We start from the raw sequence: 25836 nt of genomic DNA, 5'->3' as shown, positions 1-25836 counted from the left end.
ACATATCCAATCCTAGTCTGAGAAATATGACTCTATTCAAATAGCTACATAATGTTTGATCACACAGCACCCTAAGAATTCACCTGGCCTTTATCTAGCTCAAACCTAACACCTAAGCACAAACACTAGCACTGCATCCTCCTGGCAGCAATTGGCACCAGAATATACTTGTGATTTTAAAAGTCTAAACACTGAATTGAAAACGCAAAGAAATTCCAACCCCAATATACTTGGTCCACAGACTCCAAGGGTTTGAGACAACTGATTTACAGGGAGACGTCCAAGGTCCTCACTAGGGCACCACAGGGCCTTCAGGATCTGGTCCCTACCTCCCCTCCGCCCACTTGCCTTGGATGTCCAGCCCCGATCTGAGCTCTGTACTCACACACATCAAGTTTATAGGCTCATTCTGGGTTCTGAATGCTCAGCTAGTTCTTATTATCCGTTATGACTCACTCAGGTGTCACCCTTGAGGAACCTTCTCTGATCTTCCTATTCCAAGGTAAGTTCTATTCCTTTGTGTTTACTTTTATCACTGTAAGTACTAGAGTGGCAATCTTCTCCACTAAATTTTGCATTTCCTGAGAACTGGGCCACGTCCCACCCACCTTTACATTCCCCAGGCATCCTTGCAGTGCCTGGCCAATAAGAAATACACGTCCACTGAATGAATGACCCCAAATTCATAAACTCCAGCCAAATAAAACTACATGCTGCTATGATCTTTGAGTTACTGACTCTTTGGCCCTCAAAACAACCTATGAAATTGGTTCTGCTCTGACCCCATTTCACAGATGAAGTTTAGAGGTTAGGTAACTTGCTGCCCAAGTTCACAGGTTATTTATGATCACATCCGTCCTCCAAGCAGACTCTGAACACCTAGGTCAACCTAGGTCATCTTGGTAGAACCTAGGATACCAAGCAGCTCTTTTTTTTTTTTTTTTTTGCGGTACTTGGGCCTCTCACTGTTGTGGCCTCTCCCGTTGCGGAGCACAGGCTCCAGACGCGCAGGCTCAGCGGCCATGGCTCACGGGCCCAGCCGCTCCGCGGCATGTGGGATCTTCCTGGACCCGGGTACGAACCCGTGTCCCCTGCATCGGCAGGCGGACTCTCAACCACTGCGCCACCAGGGAAGCCCCCAAGCAGCTCTTTATACATACTGGACATTAAATAAATATCTGTTGAATGAATAATTAAACTGACTCTATATACCCCCTCAATTTGGAAAAGATTATGGAATTTAGAGGCTCACTGATGTATATATAGAGACAGACAGGTAAGTTCTAGGGCAGAGATAAATTCACATAGGGAGCCATGAGGTAATTTTCTACTGCATCTATTCACTTTTATACTTTAAAACATTATCTACAGTGACCATCTTTCCATTACAGAAACTACAGGTATACCTAACAGTCTGTAGTTGATAACTAAGCATGTTATCCCTTCATTGTAGCTTTGTGTCATATTGACAGGTGTGGTAACATCTACAACTTTCTTGCAAAATTAGAGTGCTGCAGCAGACAGATCCCAATGTTGCTTCCTGCACTGCAATGTCTGGGCCTCAGTGTGTCACAGCACCTCTGCAGACTAAGTAAGCTGTTCCAGGTGCCTCGTTTCCACTTAAATTCACAACAGCTGCTCTGTGGGGGAAAAATAAGGAAGAAAAAAGGGCCCATCAAATAGCCTTTGCAAAAATATTCTGCAGCTACAATCTCTCAAAGCACGGTGCCCAGTGCCATCTCTTCCATAAAGCCTTTGACTCCCTTAGCTGAAAGCACCCCTTTGCCCTGGAAATCTAAAGAGCATTTTAAAATCTCCCTTATGACCTGTATCATCACTCAGAGAGTGTCACCTCTTTTGAGGACAGGCTTTCTGCTTGCATCGTCTTTTACTCCCTCCCTCATTGACTGCAGAAAGAAGCACAGTGAATAATTTGCTGAATGAATGAACGTACAGCTGGGAAAGTCAACTCTCTGCAGCATGACTTCTAGCCAGTCCTTCCACACAGGAGCAACTGATAACTACCCTGCAGAGAATTTCCTGGAAGGATGTTAGACATGAGTTAAATTGATCAATAATGACTGAAAAAAGTTTTCAAGGGAGAATGGTGTTTTGCTCTTTTAAGTCAGATTATATACAACAGACTTTTGGAAAAGTGTCAGCCTACAGAGCTGAGAGTGTGCCTGATTCCCCTGTGTCAAAATTACATGTGTGCACCGTGTATTACGGTGCACATTCAGATAGTTCAAGTGAGTTCTAACTGCTTGGTAAATATACGCAAGAAAAGAGAAAAGATCTAATAGAAGGAAGAAAAGGAAAAAGGAAAATGGACTGATTTAACTATGGAAGACACTTCACAAAGCTGATAACTGAAAAATGTTTTATGTCCCAAGAATGCACTTATCCTTGCTGTGTTCCCTGGAAACATTGACCTTTAACATGAGCATCACATGGTTCAGAATCTGGCTACTCAACACCTTTTAATTCAAGAGAGACAGTGTCCAACTATGGCTGAAGTTCAGGCTCTGAAGATACAGACACACGGTACACAGATGACAAAGGCAAAACCAGGACCCACACCTCCTGCTCCAAATCTGTGCTCTTGAAACCACAATGACACAATGAAGCACAGAAAGCTTGAAGACGAACCTAACGGAAAAACTGTTCAGTGAAGTAGGGGAAAAAATGACCCCAAAATGGCTGTGAGCAGAAGGTCCCTTGTTGCTCAGGAGGCATGAGGTCAAGGTCCTATACCCCAGATCACGTGGGGGAGTCTACGCCAAGTCCCTCTGTGACTTCCTAACGCGCAAGGGACTTAGAGATGGCTCGGCCCCGTCAGACAGTGGCAGCTGTCACGGGCACCATCCCCGCTGCCTCTGGGAGCCTTTATCATTCTAACCCATTCTAGTATTAAAATTCAACTTAGTCAAATAAAGAGATCACATTCCTAACCTCATTCCTGGGATGTAACTGATCTGCTAAGTTGAAAGCAGAAGCCCTAGAACGAGTTTTCATTTAACTCTCTTCCATATCAGCCAAAAAGATCACTCTAAAATATTTCTCAGTAGCTTTTCTTAGAAACCTCCTGATAAATGAAATTACAATATGAGGCCAATAACATAGTTTATTCTCACCAAATCCAACAGTGCTAATTAGAATACAATCACCATTTTCCCAATGTGCGTATATGAAGTTATGCCGGTTGAAACCAATGGAGTGGGAAACAGTTTAAAGGAAGAAATCAAGATCCAATTCTAAAGTCTAATCAGACAGGAACACTTATTGAGCATTATACAGCAGACACAATCTTTTCTGTTGTTGTTGTTTTTCTTTTTTTTTTTTTTTTTGCAGTACGCGGGCCTCTCACTGTTGTGGCCTCTCCCGTTGCGGAGCACAGGATCCGGGCGCGCAGGCTCAGCGGCCATGGCTCACGGGCCCAGCCGCTCCGTGGCACGTGGGATCTTCCCGGACCGGGGCACGAACCCGCGTCCCCTGCATCGGCAGGCGGACTCTCAACCACTGCGCCACCAGGGAAGCCCAGCAGACACAATCTTAATCAACATTCCCTCCCCACCAACCAAAAAAACCCCAAACCAAACAAAGGCTGATTATCTTAGATCTGTATGAGCCTTGTCGCTCCCCTACTTTCTCCCGATGTGCAGGTCTAATTAATTAATTAAGCCCCAGAGGGTATCAGAGACTGAGTTATAAACTCAGAAGCAGGATCCAGCTCCACTACTGATTCACCAGCTAATCCTAGGAAAGTCACACTTCCCCACTATTCTCATGACATGAGGTGAGTAAAACATCCCACTACGGAATAACATCAGCACGAACGAAAAGCCTTCACACGTGCGACTAGTATTTGTGTCCTTTCGCAGACCATCAAACAACCATCAAGAGAAAAGAACTGGAAGGCTGGGGCAGCGAGGAAAGGGGTGTGGGAAGAGCAAAGCACTAACGTGCAATCTTCTCACATGGACTTGGCACGGGGCGTTTCCCCAAAGACAAAACAAGGATCCAGTCATCACCCTTACTGTTGCCACAGTGTTGCCTTCCCACGCCGCCCACACGGCAGCTTTAGTTCCTGCACGGATTGCAGAGAGCTGGGGAAAAGCCCCAGAGAGAGAAAAAAAAGAGAGGGAGAAACATTCCGGAGGCACCCGCGGCCCATCTTCCCTCTGTCAATGTCCCACAAGCAGGGCCTGGTGAACTTAAGGACACTTGCCAGATACAGTGATCGGGCACCTGTTGTCCCAAATAAGTAGAACATTTGTTTGAAATATGAAAATCTGGATGCAGGTGTGACACAAGGCAAACACAAGCCACATTCCAGCATCTCTAGGCACAGAGTAGGGCAGGGGAGCAGACAGGTCATAAGGGAAGACTTGGAAGGAAGCTGACTTCCAATCAAAATCTCTAATTAGATACTGTGAACTTTAAAAAGCTAAAGAAAAAGTCCCTGAGTAATTAACGTAGAGTTCACTTATATTTACTACCAGATTTGGAGTCTTGGATGAAGAAGATCTGCCATATAAAAAAACCCCTGAACTCCCAGACCCTGCATTGCCCTGAAATCTCTACTCCAGGTAAATTCAGTTATGACTAAAAATGTCTGGGCTGAGTCAAAGCCCTCTGGTTTAGCTTACAAGTAGCAAAACTGGTTGACATGACAGATTTAGAAAACCACTCGAGATGGAATTTCCAGGAAGGACCCAGGAACAGGAGGGTTAATGTGACAAAGTGTCAAAAAGAAAAAGCTCTAGAGAGGACCTCATTGTTTCGTGACATGGGCAGGGTGGAGGATGGGGAAAAACCTGACCTCTCCCCCACCAAAAAAAGGACTGAAAAACAAGTTCAAGTGACAGTACTTTTCTAGTGGCTGACCAGACACGGTGCCTCAAATCCGTTTCACAAGACACAAGTTTCACTACTAAACCGAGGCTTTCTTCAGCTGCCACGTGTCCCCCTTGTCCAACCAGAAACATCGTGACTTGGCCCTCACCCTCAGGTGTGTGCAGTGATAAATGTATGCTTTGGTTACCTGCAGGTTCTGAAGGTCCACCGGATTCAGGACGGACCTCTTGCCCAGACACTAGGGTAACACGTGAAACACATTGCAGCCAAAGCCCAAAGACGCTCACTTTAAAAGAGAAACCTCCCTCATAATCAGACCCAGAGCAGGTTCTTCAAAGTCAGCTTTCCAATTGCCAAGTGAAGAGTTTATTCTGTATCAGCTAATGAAAAGCATTCTCCACACATTTCCAATCAAGAAAAATTTCTTGTCACTTCCAATACTGATCAAACCACAACTCTAAAGATTATTCAAAGGAATGTGACTCATCTTTCTGGCACCAAAAATTTTATTTTTTACCTTAATAAATATGTATTTTCCAACTGCATGGAAGGACACCCCTGGAGTTGAAAGAATGTCAGTTAAGAAGCCTCCTCGGCTACCTTGAGTTTCTCTAGGGTCTAAGGACAGGACACACAGAGAGTCTAGCCTGCATCTGTCTGGACTCTGAAAGTCTCTTACCTTTGTTTGTTTGTTTATTTATTTTGGCTGCTCTGGGTCTTGCGGCATGCGGACCTTTTAGCTGCAGCATGCAGACTTTTTAGTTGCGGCATGCGGACTTCTGAGTTGCGGCATGCAGACTTTTTAGTTGTGACATGCGGACTCTTAGTTGTGGCATGCATGAGGGATCTAGTTCCCTGCCGAGGGATCAAACCCGGGCCCCCTGCGTTGGGAGCTCAGAGTCTTACCTACTGGGCCACCAGGGAAGTCCCTTATCTTTGTTTTAAAAGTAACAATGCTTCCTGGCTTCCTTTTCTAGTTAGGCCAGGGAGGATACACTTTTGTTTTAAATCTCCTGCCTACATTTAATTGCAATTGCAAGTAAGACGTTTGACTCACCTCTCCCCCCTCCCTCCCATTCACACTGGAAATGTAAAGTTGAGAAACAAACCGAACCTGTCCCTGCTTAATGCAACCAAACTGGCTGACACCTTATTTTACTGGAGCATGTGACAGACGCTTCAGCAGAATGGAATCCCTATAAAACGCCAGCAATACGCTCAGTCCAAACAAATTAAAACTTACTCTCACAATGAATTCCAAGTATTATGCTTAGACAAAACAACAAACTGTTATTAAACTCATAAACCTGTATCCCACAGCACACACACAAAGTCTTAAATTCAAGTTACCAGCAGGGTTCCACCCCTCTGACAGAATGAACTCCGGGAGCCTCAATAATCCTCGGCAGGAACCCCATACACTTTTGCTGAGACAGGAGACAAAAGGGAAAGATACCAGGGCTCCAGCCGGACCCAGGCCCCCCGTGCTCAAGCCTCTCAGTGCTCCAGACAGGCTCTGCATTCTACTTTAATCCTCTTTCTTTTGTAACACGAGCCTCTCCACGACAGAAAACATTTGGCTCCAAAGGACAATCCTGCAGAATGCTTTGGAGTTCCTCCTTAGAGCTGACAGATTCATAATTAAAAGTAAAAGCACAAAGTGCTCTCTCACTGAGGGTTTTCTCCCTCTGGGGAAGGGGATGCTCTGATTTTCTCCTCTCCCTTCTCTGCAGACCAAGGCACCACGCTGAAGGTGAAACATGCGAAGGAAGCGAACCATGAAGAGATGAACAGCCTGTTGCAATGGGCTCTGTCCCGCCAGAGATACGATCCTGCCACAAGGACAAGGTGCAGTTCCCTCTGCCCGTGAGGACGCTCATCACACCTGGTCCGGAGTGCCTCCTTCTGTGGGTCTGATGAAGACATCGGGAAGCACCGGCTTCCAGCATGGCACGGTGGGACAACTCCCGAGTCTTCAGGTTGTTTTAAGCCACGGGTACAAAATCCAGCATAAAGAAACTCAGACTCCGCACCTATTCCTTGTCTGACACTGCTCACTCCAGGTGGAGCTTTAGTGCGTGTCTGACGGCAAGCTCTTTTCTGCTACTATTTAAAACACGAAATGTATGAATGGTAGCTGCACCCCAATCCACCTTCTAGTAAGGATTAGAAGTCACCTCTGGGAAAAATGTGTTAGATATTTTGTATCCCTGGGGTTTCATTACATCTTTAAAAGGTCTGCTTCGTACTCATGGAGACCATAGCCACATACAGATGATCAAAGCAATCTTGAGCTCTGCTTTCAACTGCACCTGTTTTCCCATTTCCCGTATTGTCTAGTTAAGTATAACCACGTTCTATACCATCAAGAGATACCCCTTCCTGTGAGTGCCCCCCTGGATGCCAGGGCCCCCTCAGAGCTGGCTGGCTCAATGTTCACTCGATTCCATACAGAGGTTTCTTGGTTTATAATTTCCTCTCCTTTGTAGGTAAACATCACTCATCCCACAATCAACATACACTGTTTCCTTGTAGCAAAAGTGGTCTACTTACCCCGGGAATTTATATTAGCGAATCCATAATGCTGCTCTATTAATAAGAATGCTGACACTTGTAAGTATTCCCCCCTGTCAGGAACACCTTCTGTCCATTACAAGGTGTAGCTTCTTACCGCCTCAGGTGACCTCATCTGGATGACCAAGCAGCAAACATCTTCCCACCTGGAGGACTAAGTACGTCCTCACGGGTACTGAGCAGGTAGCACGGACACGTTAAGTGTGAACACAGAGGAGGCGCCTCAGCACACACAGTGCCTGGCATTCAAAGAACTTGATTCTCTCTGCCTAACTTCCTTCTCCTCTGTTGATTTTCGATCTTCAGGCTGCATATCACCATCCAAGTCTCAAAGCTCTTGTAACCTCTTAGATTTACAATCCAAGCAAAAACTTACACCCTAGTCCACTATGTGCAGCGTATCTAGAGTTACTCAGTTGCTTGTGGAAATACTGAAACTGGTGCAGGACAGATAACCCCAACTTATAAATTATTTGTGTCTCCAAAGTTCATTTGCAAAGTTTCTTTTCCTTAGAAACATGATGTTATATTTAGGATCTCAGGCCACAAACGCCTACTTAACACACAATACATCTGAACTACAATACCAGTGTTTCTGCCGGGATGGAGCACAGTACCAGGGACTTGCTATGTATTGGGTATTTGTTGGGTAAAGTTACGAATTCCTGCGACTGGGGGCAAGGTGCACAGCTGGCCTTGGATGAAATCTTTACGTAGTCTAAGTCTGTGTTTAGCTTCCTCCCACCTTCCTGATGTCTCCCCACGCCCAACAATTTCCTAATCCTCTCTTCCCCAAGTGACCAGTGCCCTCCTATCTTACAAACTGTAAACTTCAGCATCTCACCAGAGCACCATATTTTAATGTTTCAAAGGGAACCGCTTCTTCTCCCTGCCAAAACTACCTCAAGCAGCTGATCTCAGCCATAAATCAGGAGGGAAGAAATCCGATTAAGTTATTTCTCAATGAAATGTGAATGTCAGATAAACTATAATTTGTGTAGATATTTCTGACTCTTAAAAAGATGCCTGACCACCCAAACAAATCTAATTTTGTGGGGAGTACAGAAAAATGAATGAAATAGGTCTATACAGTAGAGAGATCAGGGCCGCCAGGGGGGATTGCTTCTAAGATAGTTCTGCTTTTCAAAGCAACTTCCTTCTCCCCTGCTGCTTTGAAGTCTAATAACTTCTTTTTTAAACAAGTTTCATAACTTCTTCAAGTCTCCATGGTAACAGCAAGTATATGATTATGCTGGTAATGGAGTGTGTACAGGGACAGGATAAGATGAGTCTAGCTTGGACAGTGCTTTTCCCAAACTAGAACCTAAGCCAAGGTGTTCAAGAACCTAAGCCAAGGTGTTCAAGATTCAACCTGACACGTCCTAAAAACAATCACCTCCAAAGAGCAGCAGAAGCTACAGAGAAGATTCTCATGTTGACCCTGGGCTGGAATTCTGGTTTTACTCCTCCTGGCTTGGCCAAAAGGGTATATTAGATATCTTTAATAAGTGGGGGGAGAAGGGAATGCCACATGTCTCCAAGAAACGCTATGTTTGTGGGGGAGAATGAACTGGAATTAAGAATCAACAAATGCGTCCTAAATTAGAACAAGAAAGTGGGTTGCTTTCAAAAAAAGAAGTAAAAAAAATCTATACAGGATTCTGCATGTATATCTATTCATTCCAGTTGCCCTGGGGCATCAATTACTTTCAGTGTGAAAACAGAAAACATCAACTTGGCCAGGGAAAGCAAAATATCTACGGACTTAATTTCAACACACGCTTGAAGCTGATGCCTGATATCAGCTTCAAAAGGCAGCAGCCTCATTAAGAAATGACACGAGCCCCATCTGGGGGCTGGCAAAGGCTTAAAAAATCAAGTCAGTGCTGGGGGTCTGGAAAGGAGAATGAACTGAATTTACCTACATCAGTGAACCATGCTATTAAGGCTACTTAGGACATGCCTCCGACAATACTTCTCTTTAATACAAACAAGCTGAAGGCCTTCAGAGTAAAACCAGCCATTATCCCTACCCCTCATCTGGACTTTCATTACTCCCACCCTGAAGAGTGACACATCAAACAGACAAAGCACCCTGCCCACACGCAGGGCCCTTCTGCCAAGATCTCCATGTACCCCGACAAGTGCTTATTAGTCCTGACGACACCCCAGCAAAGAAGAGAGCTGACCGCTGTGGCCCTTTTATGCTCCTAGGCGGAAAGAGGGGGAAAACTGAGCCAGGAATCAAGGGACCAATCCAAGGTCACGGGTAAGTCAGGAAAATGAACTCAGGACTTCGATGCGCTTGATCAGCTCCCCCACAATTTCTCCATCAGCCCCTAATGGCAAAGAGGACAAATTTCCCTAGCTTGGTTTAAGGACAGAAGCACCCGGGGGGCACATGGCCAACTCTTCCTATAGACTTCTTGCACGTTGAGTCCTATTATGATATTTAATTTCAGAATAACTGTAACAACAATTGTATAAAACGAAATGTTTACTTTTCCTTCTACTAGCTTCTCTGTAGTGAATTCACTCTTTAATCAAGCACCAAACTCTGGACTAAGCAGCCCAAAGACGTTTGCATAGGATGGAGGTGGTCAGTAGGAAAACTTTAAGGCAATCACAGCAACTTAAGCTTCCTAACAGACTGGCAGACCCCGCTTAGTATATCCTGCACTCTTAAGACACACTTTTGCCTTAGACACCACAACCATAGTAAGAAAGGAAAGTAATTATAATACAAAGTTAACATGGGTCTCAAGAATCCGGTTATATGATTTTTAATAGCAAGGCTAGGTGGGAAAAAATTAAATTCTACAATACTTAGCACCTAACTCAGTGTCTTATTCCATAATTGCTAAAATTCTTGTTGAATAAATAAAAGAGAAAACAGAAGAAAGGTTGAGAAAGGACAGGAAGGTGATGGTAACTTTGTACCTGGTCCCTGATATACAAAAGTATTCCTACAACTGCAACCAACAGTAAAGATCAGTCTGACCTGAGCAACTGCCTGAAATTAATGTGTTTCTATTGTGTTGCCTGAGCTCCAAATTTTAAACTAAGGCAAAAAAAAAAAAAATACCAGAGTGCTAATAATTTAGTGAAGAGACGGGTTCTACTAAAAGGGAAGAAGGCTGTAGGAAAGGCAGCAATGACTGAAAAATCTGCTTAATTTTTCTTAAAAGGCACTAAAACTTCCAAATACAGTTCTCCAAATGACCATCTGAACTGGAGGCAACTCTTCACTTGTCAAAGCCCAAGAGAGAAGAACCGTAAGCAAGTTGTATTCCCAGGGTAGCGACATAAGACGGAGCACTATGACAACCTGTACTCGAGGGCCTTTCTGGAGAAACGACGCCAGCTTCACAGGCCCTGCTCCAATCACCCTTACTACACACCTGGAGGAGGGAAGAGACAGGAACTGATTCCACTCCGCAAAGGAGGAAACGGAGCCCAGAATGAGAAGTCAGACTCGAGGCCAGACAGTGGCTGCTGGCCCTGCTCCGGGAGAAGAGAACAGACAGGGGAGACGGACGGTTCTGTAACATCTGGGAAAGTGCCATACGTCCAGAAAATGTGAACCAATGAAAAGACAGAAAGTGAGAACCCGCTGGCTGAGGAATAGGACACAGGGATGGGCTGAGGAGGGGGCCTGTTTCTTCTCCCGGAGTCCTGTCCTGCTTCAAGCCCCCCATGACCATGGCTGTGACCTGCCTTCCTAGCCTCGCTTGTTCTCCCCCCTCCTTAGCAAAGGAATGAAAACAAGTAAAACTGTAAAAAAAAAAAAAAAAAAAAAAATCGGTTGTCAAATCACTAAGCTCCTCCCACTCCTCCTCAAAGAGCCGGTCAACACAGGAGTCCCTGAACTTTGTTACCTACCTTTGCTTCGTCATTAATGTCCCAAGTGAAAGAAATGGCATTATACGCAATCTCCTCAATGTTACTGATGGTGTTGAAGCTTTCTTTGTAGTCAGCTGTACGAGGGATGAGAAAGAAAGTCGTGGTTTCTAGTTTCCAACGTGGGATTACAGCAGTTCAATGTAAGATTCAGCTTTTAATATTATCACTGCTGGATACTTTAAAAACATTTTGTTGGGTTGAAAGAAGTTCAAAAAAGGAAGAAAAAGAATCACAGAATTTTTGTAATGGAGGCAAGCTTAGACATATTTAAATTTATCCCATTTTGTCCGAATTAGGACACTTAGGTCTAAAAAGTTTAAATAACTGTCCCGAGGCCACAAAACTAGTCCAGAGAATCAAGACTGGAACTCAGTTCTTTTCCTTCTTCTGAAAGAGAACATGAATATTACCACAGGCAAAGAAAAGAAGTAACACAAAGATTAAGAGCCATCTTGCGATACAGACAGTGGTTTTGCACGAAAATTATACACATGGCAAGAACACGGGTTTTCACAAAGCTCTCTGACTAAATGTGGATTTGCACAGGTCTGCTGCTACACTCCAGGTGATGAATCTCTGGGTCTGTGTACAGACAGAAGAGACCTCCGATGCAGCTCAGCATGGAACTAGGGAAGGGTGTGTATGTTGCTGCACATCAGCAGTATTTTCTTTAACTTGGTGCTTTTTTTTCCCTCCACCTGATTATTATCTCCAAATAATCAGAATCTCTTAAAGAAGACATTACCCCTCAAAAAATGTGTAGACGGAAAAGCAGGACACTCTTACACGAGCTGGCTCTATAGCTCCTGGCCCCGGTGTCACAGGGAAAGCCACCACATGGGGCATATGTCCTCATGAAGGAAGTAACGTTACGAGCACCGATTCCAGGAGGCCAAGGACAATGTCTGGAACAGACCCGTAGCTGGCATAAAAATTCAAATGTGGGCCTCCCTGGTGGCGCAGTGGTTGAGAGTCCGCCTGCCGATGCAGGGGATGCGGGTTCGTGCCCCGATCCCGGAGGATCCCACGTGCCGCGGAGCGGCTGGGCCGGTGAGCCATGGCCGCTGAGCCTGTGTGTCCGGAGCCTGTGCTCTGCAACGGGAGAGGCCACAGCAGTGAGAGGCCCGCATACCGCAAAAAAAAAAAAAAAAAAAAAAAAAAATTCAAATGCATTCGGCAGGAAGCTGATCAGTGCCCAGAATAAGTGGATCTAGAAAAGTGGACGCTCGCACCTCTGGGGATAAAAGCGGGCTCCGGAGCCACTTACCTATGTCAACGCATCTCTGTTTCGCCGTGTGCTGACGCGAGTGCCAGTATTTCCAATGCCTTAACTGATCCTCCCTGCTTTTGTCCTCGGCAAAAACCACCATGATCACACTCTGTGAAAGAGAGTGCACCACAACGTAAAGACACAAAGGCGGGGGTATCTTTTGGAAAACTTAGTTCTCGGTTTTGCGGTGAATTCACACCGCAACGTTAGACCTTAATTTAGATCTGCCTCAGACCTGGAACTAGTGAGCTCTGACCAGCTTTCCCAGAGACGAGAACTGAGGGCAGGACTCACTCGGACTTTGCTGATGGGGTGGTGGATGCCCTCGTTGCTGCTCACTTCCTTCAAGGTGACAGGATAGAACTGGCCTTTGTTCAGGTATGTCATGGTGCTATCTCCCGGCTTCTGTCGGAGCGATTTTGAGGCTTCTAGGGTATATTCAAAGTTGTTCCTAGAAAACAAAAAAACTCACAGATCTCTAATTCACTCTCCTTGAAGCTTCTTAAATGCTTGAGCTCAAACCTGACATGCTTCAGTGTGGATGTATGCAGAGAGCAGATGACTAGAAACATCCAACTGACCATGTCACGCTATAAATACATAGCATTTGCTGCTTTTTCCAAAGTAAATATAATCTTAAGCAACCCAGAAATTCTCAAATCTCTCAGATGTGGGACTACTAAATGCCTACTAGAAAATCTGTGAAGTGATGCTAACAAATGAGACATGTGGAGGCAAAGGATATTAATGGTATGAATGAGTGAAAAGCGCTCCAGAAGGAACTCTCACAAGACACGCTACCAACGTGGTATTTACCCAGCAAAGGTTGCAAACAGGAGGCTGGGAGGCCTCTGACTAAATGTGATTTGGCCTGCCAGCACTTTTTTGTTGTTTTTGCTTATAATTTAAATGTACTCAGATGGCACTCCACGGTGGTCTACATTTTCTTTTATCTTATAGCACCACATATATATTCCCCTGAAGTTGTTTAATAACCTTGTTGGGCCAGGGGTTGGCAAATTACTCCTATTTTTATACATAAAGTTTTATTGGAATGTAGCCACGCCCTTTGTTTACACATTTTGGCTTCAGGGACAGAGCTGGGCAAAGCTGGTCAGTTGCGACAGAGGCTGTATGGCCCACAAAGCCTAAAATATTTACTATCTGATCCTTTACAGAAAAAGTTTGTTGACCTCTATCCTAGATCCTGAAGGCATTTGGGTTTGTGACTCCTGTACCTTGAGGCAGGTCTATAAGGCAGTCTCAATTCCCATAAAATCCTAGACTTTTAAATAGAACTTTTATTTTAAAATACAGCACACATAAAAATGCATAAAATGAAATGACACTCCTAAAAAAACTCAAGATGTTTATATATAACTTGGAAAATATTGATATTTCCGGAGTGAGATGCAATTTTGTGACGTATAAAAGAGGTTGTCAGCCCAGTAAACAGTTGACTTCATTTATTTTATCATTAGTGGGACTAATAAAAATATAAAAGCCTTTATCCACCTGATGTTATTCCTAAATTCTCACAGAATTATACACTTTTGGAAACAGAAGGGACCTCAGATCTAATTTAATCCCTTCACCTCTTCTCTGAGATTCCATTCTACCACCACTACTACTACCATCATATAAAGAAACCAAAGGAAAGAAAAAGCACCAACACCAAGAATTAGGGGAACATGAAACACAGTTCAGAGTGCAAAATTGAATGCACCAAAGCAAATGTCCTCCAGCAAAGATGTCACCACACTAACTGCAAGAAAGTAAAGTTGAAAGCTGCGAAAGCCACCTCTGATTTTCCAAGATCAAATTAACAAAAAGGAAGTAAGTCGTACAAGCTGAAAGTTAAAAATCAAATTAAAAGACAACTATTACCCAGAAACACTGTCAAAAACATAGTCCTCTGAATTCATGCCAGGCATCCGCAGACTGAGATCCGAGGGGAAGAAAACCTGAAATATCAACGTGATAAGCCACAACGATGTAACTGGTTATCAGGCTCACTAAAATCCAACGTCTGGTACAGCATCAGAGTATGTGGCTTACAGCAACCCACCACTCTTTCAAAATTTGTCTGAAACAAAAATTTTAACTCTACAAAAAATTTTAAAAGAAAATTAAAAAGAAAAAAACACCCATTTATACATCCCTTGATTAAATTAAGACAATTTACTAAGTGCTCCCACAAAGCGCTTCCTTCTTCTCTTTTCCCATCTTTCCCACACATCCCAATTCGGTCCAAACTCTGGAATGTGCAACCGAAATCTCATGACTTTTAGGAGTCAGCTCTATTGCTGCACCAAGTTAAGATACAGTATCAAGTCGGCACCGTGGCTCGATGGGTCGGTGCACTTTCCCAGGAAAGGTTACTATTCTCCTCACTCCGTAAGTGGAGGCGGATGCTCCTTTCCCCCATAGGTCATTAAATACAGGTCCAAACGTCCTCAGCCCCTAACTTTCACCCGAGTGACGTGTTCATCACCACGGAGCCCTCAGAAGTACTTGGAATTAATTGGTAAATGTCACACAATGCACTTGTCATCAAGCTCCACCCGCCTCCCCAACAATGTACCAAGCAAGAAACACTAAGCAAATATATGATAAATCATTTTATATGAAGACCAGTTGCGGGGAGCTTGTTTTGGTCTAGGACAAAAGCCGAAAACAGACTGTGTGTCTATGTCTGCTGTCCGTCCACGGAAGATTATGTATGCGGCTCTCCTTCTCATCCTCCAGCAAATCACTTTGCTGAAATCATAATTGTTAACTCAGCTGCTTGTAAGATTAGCCATGTGCCCTTGATAATAATTTCTGGTTTTATAGGTTTAGTTTACAAATTATACCCATGGACCTTTTCTCTTTAAGAAAAAAAGAAAAACAACTCTTGTTCCCAATCCACTGACTTCAGGCTGAGTTTCAAGCTTACATAACAAGGAAGAGGTGGAACCCAATACTTATACAAACACACAGCGTCTTAGGAAGATGCTTTCATTTCCTGTACCTCCTGAACGCCTTCCTTGAAGGTCTCTGAGAAGGTAGAGTCTGGAGTACGCCTTTGAGCGTTTGCAGGTTGAGCACCAGAGCTGAACTGGTCAGCATTCAGGTTCCGGTCGAAAACCACCACACGCTCTGTGGGCTCAGGATGATACACTGCTGGGGGGATCCCCACAGCAAAGCCGTGGTGCTGGGTCTCCGTCTTGATGGAGTGGGTAGGCATCGCTGCTATGGAGACAGTGACCGTGGTGTCAGGAGCTGTCAGATGGCCCCTCTTGTCGATGCCCAGCTGGTTGCCATGGGGAAGGACAATGTTAAATGGCACATTTTTCAGCACTTGCACTCTGTTTTCTCCAGCAGAAATGAGGGGCTGCTCAGTCACGTTTGATATGCTATTTCTTTAAGAAAAGAAAAGAAAACTGTGTTTTCAAACTCAGTGCTGATACAGTTCCTTGACAATTTTTATTTTCCTAATGGCACTGGGCTACTGGGTCCCAGGCAATAATAATAATATACTTGGTAGAAACCAAATAAACAGGAAATGGCACAACAACCCATTACCAGAGAAAGGAAAAAAAATGCTTTCTAGTTACAGGTCAAGTAAAATCCAAAAGTATTGAGTAAAATTTCATTTGAAATGCTGAGAACTCAGAGCTTTCCTCTACTATATTTTATTTCCAATAATCCTAATAAAATGATCCTATTGTACTAGAAGCCTGAAGCTACAAACGTGATTAACTGGAGCAGTATAGGCTGGTGGTTAAAGTACAGACTCTGCAGTCAGACAATGTAGATTCAAAATCTCTCAGTCACTGCGTGCTCATCTATAAAATGGGGATAATGAGGTACGTATCCTCACAAGGTGGTGATGAGGATGAGACAAGAATACACTGAAATGCATGTAACGATGCCTGACACACAAGGGCTCAGCAAGTGTGAGGTACTGGTCCCCAACCACCACTTCTCCCAGTACTAGACTCACGTGCTTTCCCGTTCACCAAAAAAAAAAAAAAAAACAAAAAAAACCCACCCTATGATTACATCGTACCAGCAGATATATTTGTACAAATTACTTTTGGCTTAATAAATATCCTGGGCAACATAAGATGATTTTTAGTTTAGAGTAAAATTGATACATTTTCAAAGCCCCCTCAAACCATATAGGCTGATACCTTTAAGGGAAAAAAGCTATTCGGCAACTTTGCACATTTCAAGATCAATAAAATATTCAAACCTTAAAACATAAGTTCACTCCCAAGACTGTCTTAAAGAAATTTCTTTAGAGGAAAAGGAAAAAGCTATTTAGAAAGCTGTTCATTAAGGCTCTGTAATAGCAAAAATCAGATACAGCCTTAATGTTAAGGATAGCTAGGGTCTGCCTTAAAATACTCTAGCAAAAATAAATAAAATTTAAAAATTAATTAATTAGAAAGTTGGAGAAGAGGGAAGAGTAGATCAAAAAGGAGGAAGTAAGTTGAAGCTGAGTACCTACTGGCTTATACTATTTCTCTACTTTTGTTACGTTTGAAAGTGCCTACAACAAAAATTAAAAAATAAAAGCCATAAGCCCTTTTCCAAATTATGAAGATTAAAACAGCAATATGGAAAATATTTATGAAATATACTGAGTAGAAGAAAATCCTATCTGTGAACATAATCACAGCCCCATAAAATGCGCCTGCACGCCCAAACGGCAAACAACTAAACCGTGAGCACAGGGGGATTCTGAGTGATCATTCTTTCTTCAAAAATGTTTTATTCTTTTATTACTAATAGAACACAGGGCAACTTAAAAGGCACATTTAACTTTTTTTCTTCATGGCTATAAAGTCAAGCCTTAATTTGAATTTCTGAAAGTTTTAACCTAAAAGATTTCAAAAATAACCTCAACAGGAGTCTGGAATACAGCTGAACATACTTTATTAAATTTTACCCAGTTAGGCAGTTATTCAAGATCATTGATACTTATTTTTTTTAATGGACCCCCACCATTGCCTTAAGCCACATCCTTCTTAAGAGAACCTAAAAGACAAATAAGCAAACAGTGCACTCACGTGATTACTAAAAACATCCCTTTGGGTGAGGAGAAAGTTATTGTTTTGTTTTCTAGAAAAGGCAACTACACCTAAAGAAACGGGTGACTTCTCAGCAATAGAATCATAATTAGTAAGAGACAAATCAGTAATGAAATCTGAATTCAGAAATTAAGAGTCCAACTTACCCATCTCTTCCACTAGCGCCTGTTCATTTAAACAAACTTTTGCTTTACTTTCACAGAAACCTGGCATTTTCAAGTGTACTGTTTTATGCTCTACATTAAACATTACCTTTTGCTATGATCTGGCTCTGGGTGCTCAACATCTGGCTTTGCTGTTGAGGACCTTCTCTCTCGTGGAACCTGAGATATTAAACACACATGACAACAATTTAGTTCTTACTCATGAAGTAGAGATACAGTCCTTACTTTTCAGTAAGCTCAACCATTCACATGTCTACTGATGCCTACCGAACCCCAGGCTCTGAGGACACACGATGAATAAGACAGTATCTGCCCTCAAGGAGGTGACAATCTGGTCACCGGGTTGATATGTAAAAACCAACTTTTATTTAGTTGTCAAATAAGTTCAGAATATCCAAAATTTACTTTGTCATGGAGTTTGGGTTTTATCTGTTAAAAGAAATGCCTCTGGTCTGGTTCTACCCATTTATCTACATAATGTAATAAAGAAGCTACTGAAAACACAACTGGGCTCTTTCAACATCCTCCCTGCTCTTCTCTGCTACCCTTCCTTTCAGATCAAACGCAAAATCAAAAGGATCAGCCAAAAGGATCAGCCATATTAACAGTTCACTCCAAGATCCAAATGTTGGCTCCAAATGGTAAATTTCTTAAGATACGTTGGGATTCACGCTGTCTGTTACCCAAAGGACAAATCAAACTCTGTTGGGTCTATTCCTTTTGTGATTCTGCTCCTCTTTGCATAGGAGGTGACAGCGGGCAAACATTACTGGGTGTACTGCAGACATCAACCCAGCTGAGACTTATTCCCAACATGTACTCCAAAACCGCTAAGACGTTTGAAACTGGTTTTCAATGTGAACGTAGAAATTCTATTCCTACATTCTTATTCTACCCTTAAAGACAAAATAAATTATCGTTTCACGTATTAACAACATGCTTTTAAAGCTTTACCAAAGTTATGATATAAAAATGACTGATAGTTACACCCAAAGAATTGAAACAAATAAGTCAGTTTATTTAAAAAGGAAAATGAATAACCCTACAGCTATTGCAGGAAGGCTGACATACAGTACTACTAAGATTGCCACCCTTAATGGACAGACATGAGGATTTATCTCCTCCTAAGATGTAAAATACTTCTAGGATGACCCTTTATTTAAAATACACACACATACAACCACTGCAATTAGTGTTATTACATAGGTCTTTCTGGCACTAAACTTGCTGGGTTTCTCCCATTCTCAAAAGTTTCAATTAAAAATATGTAACTTCAAACTTCATAATTAATACTTAGAAACTTATGGTTTTACACTGAGTCAATAAAACAAGCCATAAGAAGAACAGATAATATAAGTTCTACTTCAAAGGAACTCTTTGTGGCACACGTCCCAGGCAAGGGTTTCTTCTAGCATCCTTGGTTACTGTGTAAGTTTCCATTCATATTTAAGGGAAAAAAAAACTTACCTCAGACCTCAAACACAAGCTGGACACATGGCCTCATACCAGAAAACAATTAAATCAATTAAATCTTTTGTTTAGGTCACCCCCCCCCCATTTTGATAATCAAACTATCTTCTTTGTTTTTTACCCTCTGCATTTTTTGTATTCAGAGAAGAATACAGTGTCAGAATGTAACAGAGGGCAGGCAACTGGTGAATCTGGGTGAGAGTATCTGGGAGTTAATTATCTTGTTATTCTAAGTTTTCTATAGGTTTGAACGTTTCAAAAACAAAGAGATGGTAAAAATAAGCTGTAATATATAGCCATTCCTGGGCTGTACCTTACAGTTCATATATATACGGGCTATGGGTCAGAGAGAAGAATGCCAGAGTGAACCCAGCAAGCAGAGCCTGTCCCCCACAGGACAGCAAGGCACACTGATGGGGGGGGGGTGCTAGGGCACAACCTGAAACCCTGGCTGCAACACGTACTAGTTGTGTGACCTGAGAATCTTATTTTTATCATCTGCAAAACAGGGATAATAGCACGTATTTTCCAGGGTTGCTGGCGGGATGAGAAGTCACATTCATTCTGGTAACGCTGGCTAGCACAATACAGGTAATCGGTAAGTGGTAGTAGTATTATTAGGATAATGATGATGGTACAGATCAGGGGTGTCATCCCCAGATATGAACACCATGTAAAACTCCAGGCGGAGAACAGGCTGTGTTTAATTAAGACTAATCCAAATTTCTAGGAACAGGCAACAAAATATATCCTGACCTTAGAACTAGAAAGTCCAAGGCTAGAAAATACGGGTTTTGTTTTTTTCATGAATCCCACAATCTCAAATCAAATCAAATGCTCTGTAATATCATTTAGGGAAAAGGAAACCACTCTGACTACATAGGACTAGAGGTTAGAGCACAGGTCAATGAACCAATGTCCACTCTTGATGGCACTAAGAACTACCTTTGGAAAAATGATCAATCTCATTAAGGCACAGGCAACATCTTCTTTTATGGGAGCTTCACCTTTCAGATAGAGCCAGAACAGCTGGCTACTTTACACATTTTAAAAATGACCCGTTGATTCTATGATTGTAGATTTTCAGCTTTGAACCACAGTAAGTCAAAGTACTCATTAAACTACTTATAGCCACTACAGAAGCGACCTGCATTACATTCTACCAGCAAATTACTGTTTTACATGCTGTTGAATCAAGTGTGCCTTGGACTGATGTCAGGGCTTTTAAACAGCAGGCAACCCCACCTTGTAGTAGTCATAGAGCAAGCCCAGCGCAGCTGCACTGTCTTCATCTCCATTGATGCTCATCATCGCTTTGGTGGCTGCGGTGAGAGGGTTTTCCAGGAAAGACTTCCAGGCTTCATCCTCACTAGTGTAGGAACGACGCTGTGGATAAAGTGCTTCATTCTGAAGAACCAACACTGGCCGTTTGCTTAGGAGAAATTTTTTTAAAAAGAAAAAAATATATATATATATATGTATCTCACATCTTTTTGAAGAACCAACACTGGCCGTTTGCTTAGGAGAAATTTTTTTAAAAAGAAAAAAAATATATATATATGTATCTCACATCTTTTTCTACTGCAAGTCATCATAAGCTAATTTTTAAAAAGGCAAACAACCAACTCCTTGATGGTCCAATAAAATAGTCCATTGTTTCATCAATGACCCTAGTAAAGTTAAATTAAGACAAGATCAGAAGACAACCCACTTAAATGCAGCCCAATGGGTCACCCAGTAAGATATAAGGTATTTAGGCAGCCAGGGAACCTGCAGTTAACCTGCACATGGAACCCAGGACGCACTACCTGGCACAAAAAAACCCCAAAAGTAAAAGTCAAAAACCCACTCCAAGAAAATGTCAGGCTATGCAAACACTTTACAAAAACAAACACAAGGACAAAGTAAGGCAAAACAGAACATTCACTCTCTTCAGACATATACATCCAGGACTGTACCCTCTTAAACAGAGTATATATGGTTCAATCACCACGCTGGTATATGATATCTCCCTCTTTCTCCCGGTGATGCCATGCCTTAAAAACTACAAACAAATGGGGGGAGGAGGAGAAGACGGAAAGAAAAAGGGCTACTTGGTTTAATCCTCGGGGGTATAAGAGAGAGTTAGAATATTCTACTGATTACCAGCAGATTGAGCATGGAATGTGGCCAAAGGGGACTGTAAATCAATAAGGAGGCACAATTCTCTGGCATGGGAGTTAACTGTTTGTCGTAGAGATAAACACTTAAGAATCTACAACAATAAATGCAGCCACTGAACAAAAAGAGGTTTTTAAGGAAATAAGTGGGGAAATCAGTTTTTAAAAATCTTTACTGGTTTTTCATACTGGGCAAGAACTGTTCCACTTTAACACTGTAGTTCGGTGGGAAAAATCCAGAAAAATCAACGGAGAACTTAGTAGAGTCTTATAGAAGATTTAACTTAAAAGATTAAAGCAAACATTACTGATTCCAAAAACTTGAAATGTAAACAGCCTCAGTAACTGTTCAGTTGGTTCTGTTCAGTAAGTCAATAAAGAGAAGTGGAACACTACCTCCAGCAAAATCAAGCAGTTTTTTTTTTAAAGAAAAGCTTTTTAAATATTCAGAGCTACTCTGAATTATCACCATCCTAACAAAGCAAATTAAAGGATCAGTTCTCATTGCAACACACAAATGAAATATGTAAATTGCCTAAAGGTGACCTACCTACTCTAAAAGTGAATGTAGAAAGATTGATTATCTTCTCAAGTAATCAACAAGGTTAGGGTTTGGCAGTCACCCAGGCCCTTTAAAAACAGATACAGATTCAGAAAAAGGAGAACATCTTTGAAAAAAAGGGGGAAAAAAATCCTACAACTTAATGTATCCTCAGTCAAAACCGTCTTATTTCAAAGCCAGTGTTTTTACTCCTAAAGTCCTAGGAGCTCACATTTGGTAGGAAAAGTTTTGAGGTGGTATACTATTTTAACACAAACACGATGGGCTGTTCAAAGCACATGGTTGGTTTACAAATGAAGACTTTCCACAAATCTCAAATTTAAAAAAAATTATGTAATATATAAAGGGGCATTCCCTGTGCCATCAGGAGGACAGAACAGCTACTGAACCAGTGGTAGCTTGGGGGTGATTTGGTGTCCTACGCTATTATTAATAGTGTAATAGCTACTTCCAGAAGATTATGACAGCACTTGGCTCATTCAATTCCCATAATGCTAGTTTTTCAGCCTCCCTTCTTCTCCCACCCCCATCCCAACTCTGCACAAGCAACAGAAAATAAATATTTTTTGCCACTGGTTTTGTTTGTGATCACCCTGAAGGTGTCTTACATTTCCAAACTGTGCCTAAGGCCAAAACTGGAGCTCTGGAAATATGCCTTATCTAAACTATAAGTCAAGAAATAAACACGAAACCAGCTGCCTTTTTTAGTCTACTTCCTCATGACAGTCAGGCTGTTGTTAGTCCCTAAAGCCTCATCACTGTCCTCTCCCTGAGTCTTAAACCCTTCATCAATGATCTCTGGAAGACTTCTGAAGTACAGTTCAAGCAATAATTTATCTGCATATTCTACACCACAAGATTAACTGAAATTTAAGTTATTCATACATAATAACATCTAAACCTCTCATCCACAAGAAGAGCACCCTTAAACAAAGTGATTCTCAGCAAATAATTATAAAGCTGGGAGAGTTACCCCTCTGCCCTGGACTTACTGATCTCAAATACACTGACTGGTCTGGTGCGATTTACTTGGGGTTTTTCGGGGTTTTTCTGTTTCTTCTCTTTTTTGGAGCAATTTTATATTTACAGAAAGGCTGCAAAGAAAATACAGAACTGTCCCTCACCCAGTGTCTCTTAATGTTAGCATCTTACATTATCGCCTCACATTTGTGAAAATATTTCTTTAATCACGATCGCCAAAAAGCACGTTAGTAAGCACAGTGCTTTCTAGTCTACCATCCTGATTTCAAAGTTCCATCCTCTTGATATTTCTGAGCATTGCTAGTTGCAATAATCTGTAATTACCATCAGTGAGGCAAGTGGGAAAAAAAACTCCTGCAACAATTTTCTCAAGCAGGGAAAAGAAAATGCCAGGACACCGGAGCACTTCCACTTTCCCCTCAATTTCTCCTTTCGGAAGTTCTAGCAGCCTGGCCGAATGACACGGCTGAGCGACAGAGATTACCTGAGAAGCTCTCCCTTTCCAGCCGCGGAGCGCGTCCCAAAGAGCTCCACTGTCCCCCCTGAGCGAAAACGCCCCGGTGGGGACACGGGGCCGCCGGCGGGCAGAGCCCGAGCCCGCGAGCGGGGCGCCCCGAAGCTCCCGCCGCGCACCCGGGCCACCGGAGAGCAGCAGCGGGGCGCGCCCGTGGGATGGTCCCCCAGACCAGGACGCGGAGGCCGGGAGTGGCGGTTCCTCTCCGGAGTCAAGGCCCCCAAGGCAAGGGTCCCCTCAGGGGTCTTCGGGGGAACAAAGGCGGCCGGGGGTGCGGACAGGCAGAGGCCGCGGCGGAGAAGTAGGCGGACGGCGAGACGCGCGCCGCCCGCCCTCCCAGCCTGGCACCCCCGCCTCCTCGCCCGGCCTCGCACCGGCGCCCCCCGCCCGCCCGCCCGCCAGACCTCGCACCCGCCCCGGCCCTCGCCTCGCCCGCCCGCCCGCACCTGCCTCGCGGCAGGTGCGGCCGGCCGGCCGGGCAACAGGGGCCCGGCCGCACGGCCGGACTCGCCCGCCGGCGCCCTCACTCACTTGTCGTACTCCTGTGTCATCGTGCTCGCTCGCCGCTGCCGGGCCGCAGAACTGGACTTTCGGGTTGGGACAGTACACCCGATCCGGGGGGAGGAGGAGGAGGCGGCGGCGGCGGCGGCGGCGGCGGCGGCGGCGGCAGCGGCGGCAGCGGCGGCAGATCCAGAGCGGCGGCCCCGACAGGCTGGGTTCGCTTTTCTCGCTTTGAGCCGGCTCCGCGCGGGCAGCGAGCACAGGGCGCCCGGGTTCGGCCTCCTATTGGCTGGCGGCGCGCCGGCACGGGGCTGGGCCTCGGGGCCGGGAGCCTGGCGGCGCTGCCTGATTGGCCGGCGCGCCGGGGCGCCGGGGAGGGGCCGAAGGGAGGCAACGGGGCCGAGCGGCGCGGGCGGGGGCCCGCCGCTCCGCGTGGCCGCCTCAGTGTGGCGTGCCCGGCGCTCGTGGCCTCCCTCCTGTCCGGACTGGCAAAGCGCGAGGCTCCTAGCGCGCACCTGCAGCCCCTCGGCGGTCTTCCGCGCTCCCACGGCAGGGCGGCCAGGCGCTGCGTCCCCGCTCTGCGCCACGGTCACGGCCCTCGGCCGCCCACCCGCGGGACGGGCCGTGCCCTGGCGCCGCCTTCCCGGGCGCTGGGCGCTCTTCCTTCCCCGCCCGCCCGCCCACCCAAGCCACCCGCTGCTCCAGTGATGGAGCTTCCCCACCCGGCGGCTGTGCCCCCCCACCGGTGCCCGCGGTCCGCCGCTCGGCTGCCTCGGGCACCTTCCCGCCTGGGCGCTGTGGAGCGCCCCGCCCTCCTCGTGCCCCCGCTCACCTCTCAGTCCGCGTGCACTTACTTGGCTCTGGCTTTTACCCGAGGAAGCTCAGATGTCTCCCTGCTCGTCTTGCCCACCGACACTGTCTGGCTTTAGAACCCCCTGTTCATCCACTTAAGATTGTCCCCTATGTCACTGGAAGACTGCCACAGTCTCCTAACCCGTTGTCTCCCCCGCCCCCGGTGCGGCCAGCGTGGGTGCCCGTGGCGTGGTCGCCCCAGCCTCGCGGGAGCCGCCTCCGTCCCAAGTGCCTGCCCCTCCCCTCTCCTGGGCCCCACCTCTCTGGACGACCCCACCGGTCCCGAACTTCCATCTCTGCCTACGTCTTAGCCTTCTGGGAACCACATCCCGACTTCACCCGCCACCCTGCACTCTCCTCCCCGACTGCCGCCCCTCCCGGCACCCCTAAAGCCGTCTCACTCCTCTCACCAGCCAACTTCCATGCATTTCCGCCCTTACTTATTCCTGGCCGCAGTTGTCCTCCCTGAGCCGAAGCTCCCTTCTCCAGGGTCTGCTCTTCATTCAACAAATATTCTATGCCAGGCACTGTTCTAGATGCTGGGGATACTGCAGTGAAAAGAGGGGACGAAATTTCCTGCCTTCTTCCAGCATCCTTCTTGCTGTAACAGACCGTAGACAAAATAAATTGTATGATATGTTAGAAAGTGGCCACTGCAGGAGAGAAATAAAGCAGAGCAGGCAGCTGGGGAGCAGGCGGTGGCCTCGGATTTGAAGACTTGAAGGAGGTGAGGCCTTCAGGAGGTGGGGGAGGGGTGGTCCAGGCAGAGGCTCAGCCCTGGGGAAGGTGGGGACGCCCGGTGGACAGCAGGAGCCCAGAAGGGCTGGAGAACAGAAGGACAAGGGAGGTAATGGGGGCAGGGGACACTCCCTGTGGGGCTTAGGTGCCCTTGTACAGTCTTTGGCATCTACCGAGTGAGATGAAGCATTGGAAGTTTTGGAGTAGGGC

The 25836-nt window shown here is 44.8% G+C and overlaps 1 protein-coding gene across 1 annotated transcript in view; it reads right to left on the bottom strand.

The window, feature by feature from the left end:
* The window catches only part of GRHL1 (grainyhead like transcription factor 1), a 46168-nt gene extending 22082 nt beyond the window's left edge, over window positions 1–24086 (bottom strand). The window contains exons 1-8 of the mRNA XM_060117272.1: window positions 24067–24086; window positions 20565–20751; window positions 17938–18008; window positions 15618–16008; window positions 14492–14568; window positions 12899–13055; window positions 12602–12713; window positions 11314–11408 (exon numbers count right to left, since the gene is read on the bottom strand). Of these exons, the coding sequence (XP_059973255.1) occupies window positions 11314–11408; window positions 12602–12713; window positions 12899–13055; window positions 14492–14568; window positions 15618–16008; window positions 17938–18008; window positions 20565–20751; window positions 24067–24086 (1110 nt within the window). The remainder of the gene's footprint in view (window positions 1–11313; window positions 11409–12601; window positions 12714–12898; window positions 13056–14491; window positions 14569–15617; window positions 16009–17937; window positions 18009–20564; window positions 20752–24066) is intronic.
* Between the last annotated feature and the right edge of the window lie 1750 nt (window positions 24087–25836).

Source organism: Mesoplodon densirostris, chromosome 14 (genome assembly GCF_025265405.1).
Source record: "Mesoplodon densirostris isolate mMesDen1 chromosome 14, mMesDen1 primary haplotype, whole genome shotgun sequence".
Classification (NCBI taxonomy): domain Eukaryota; kingdom Metazoa; phylum Chordata; class Mammalia; order Artiodactyla; family Ziphiidae; genus Mesoplodon; species Mesoplodon densirostris.
This window is presented reverse-complemented; position numbering and strand designations above follow the sequence as displayed.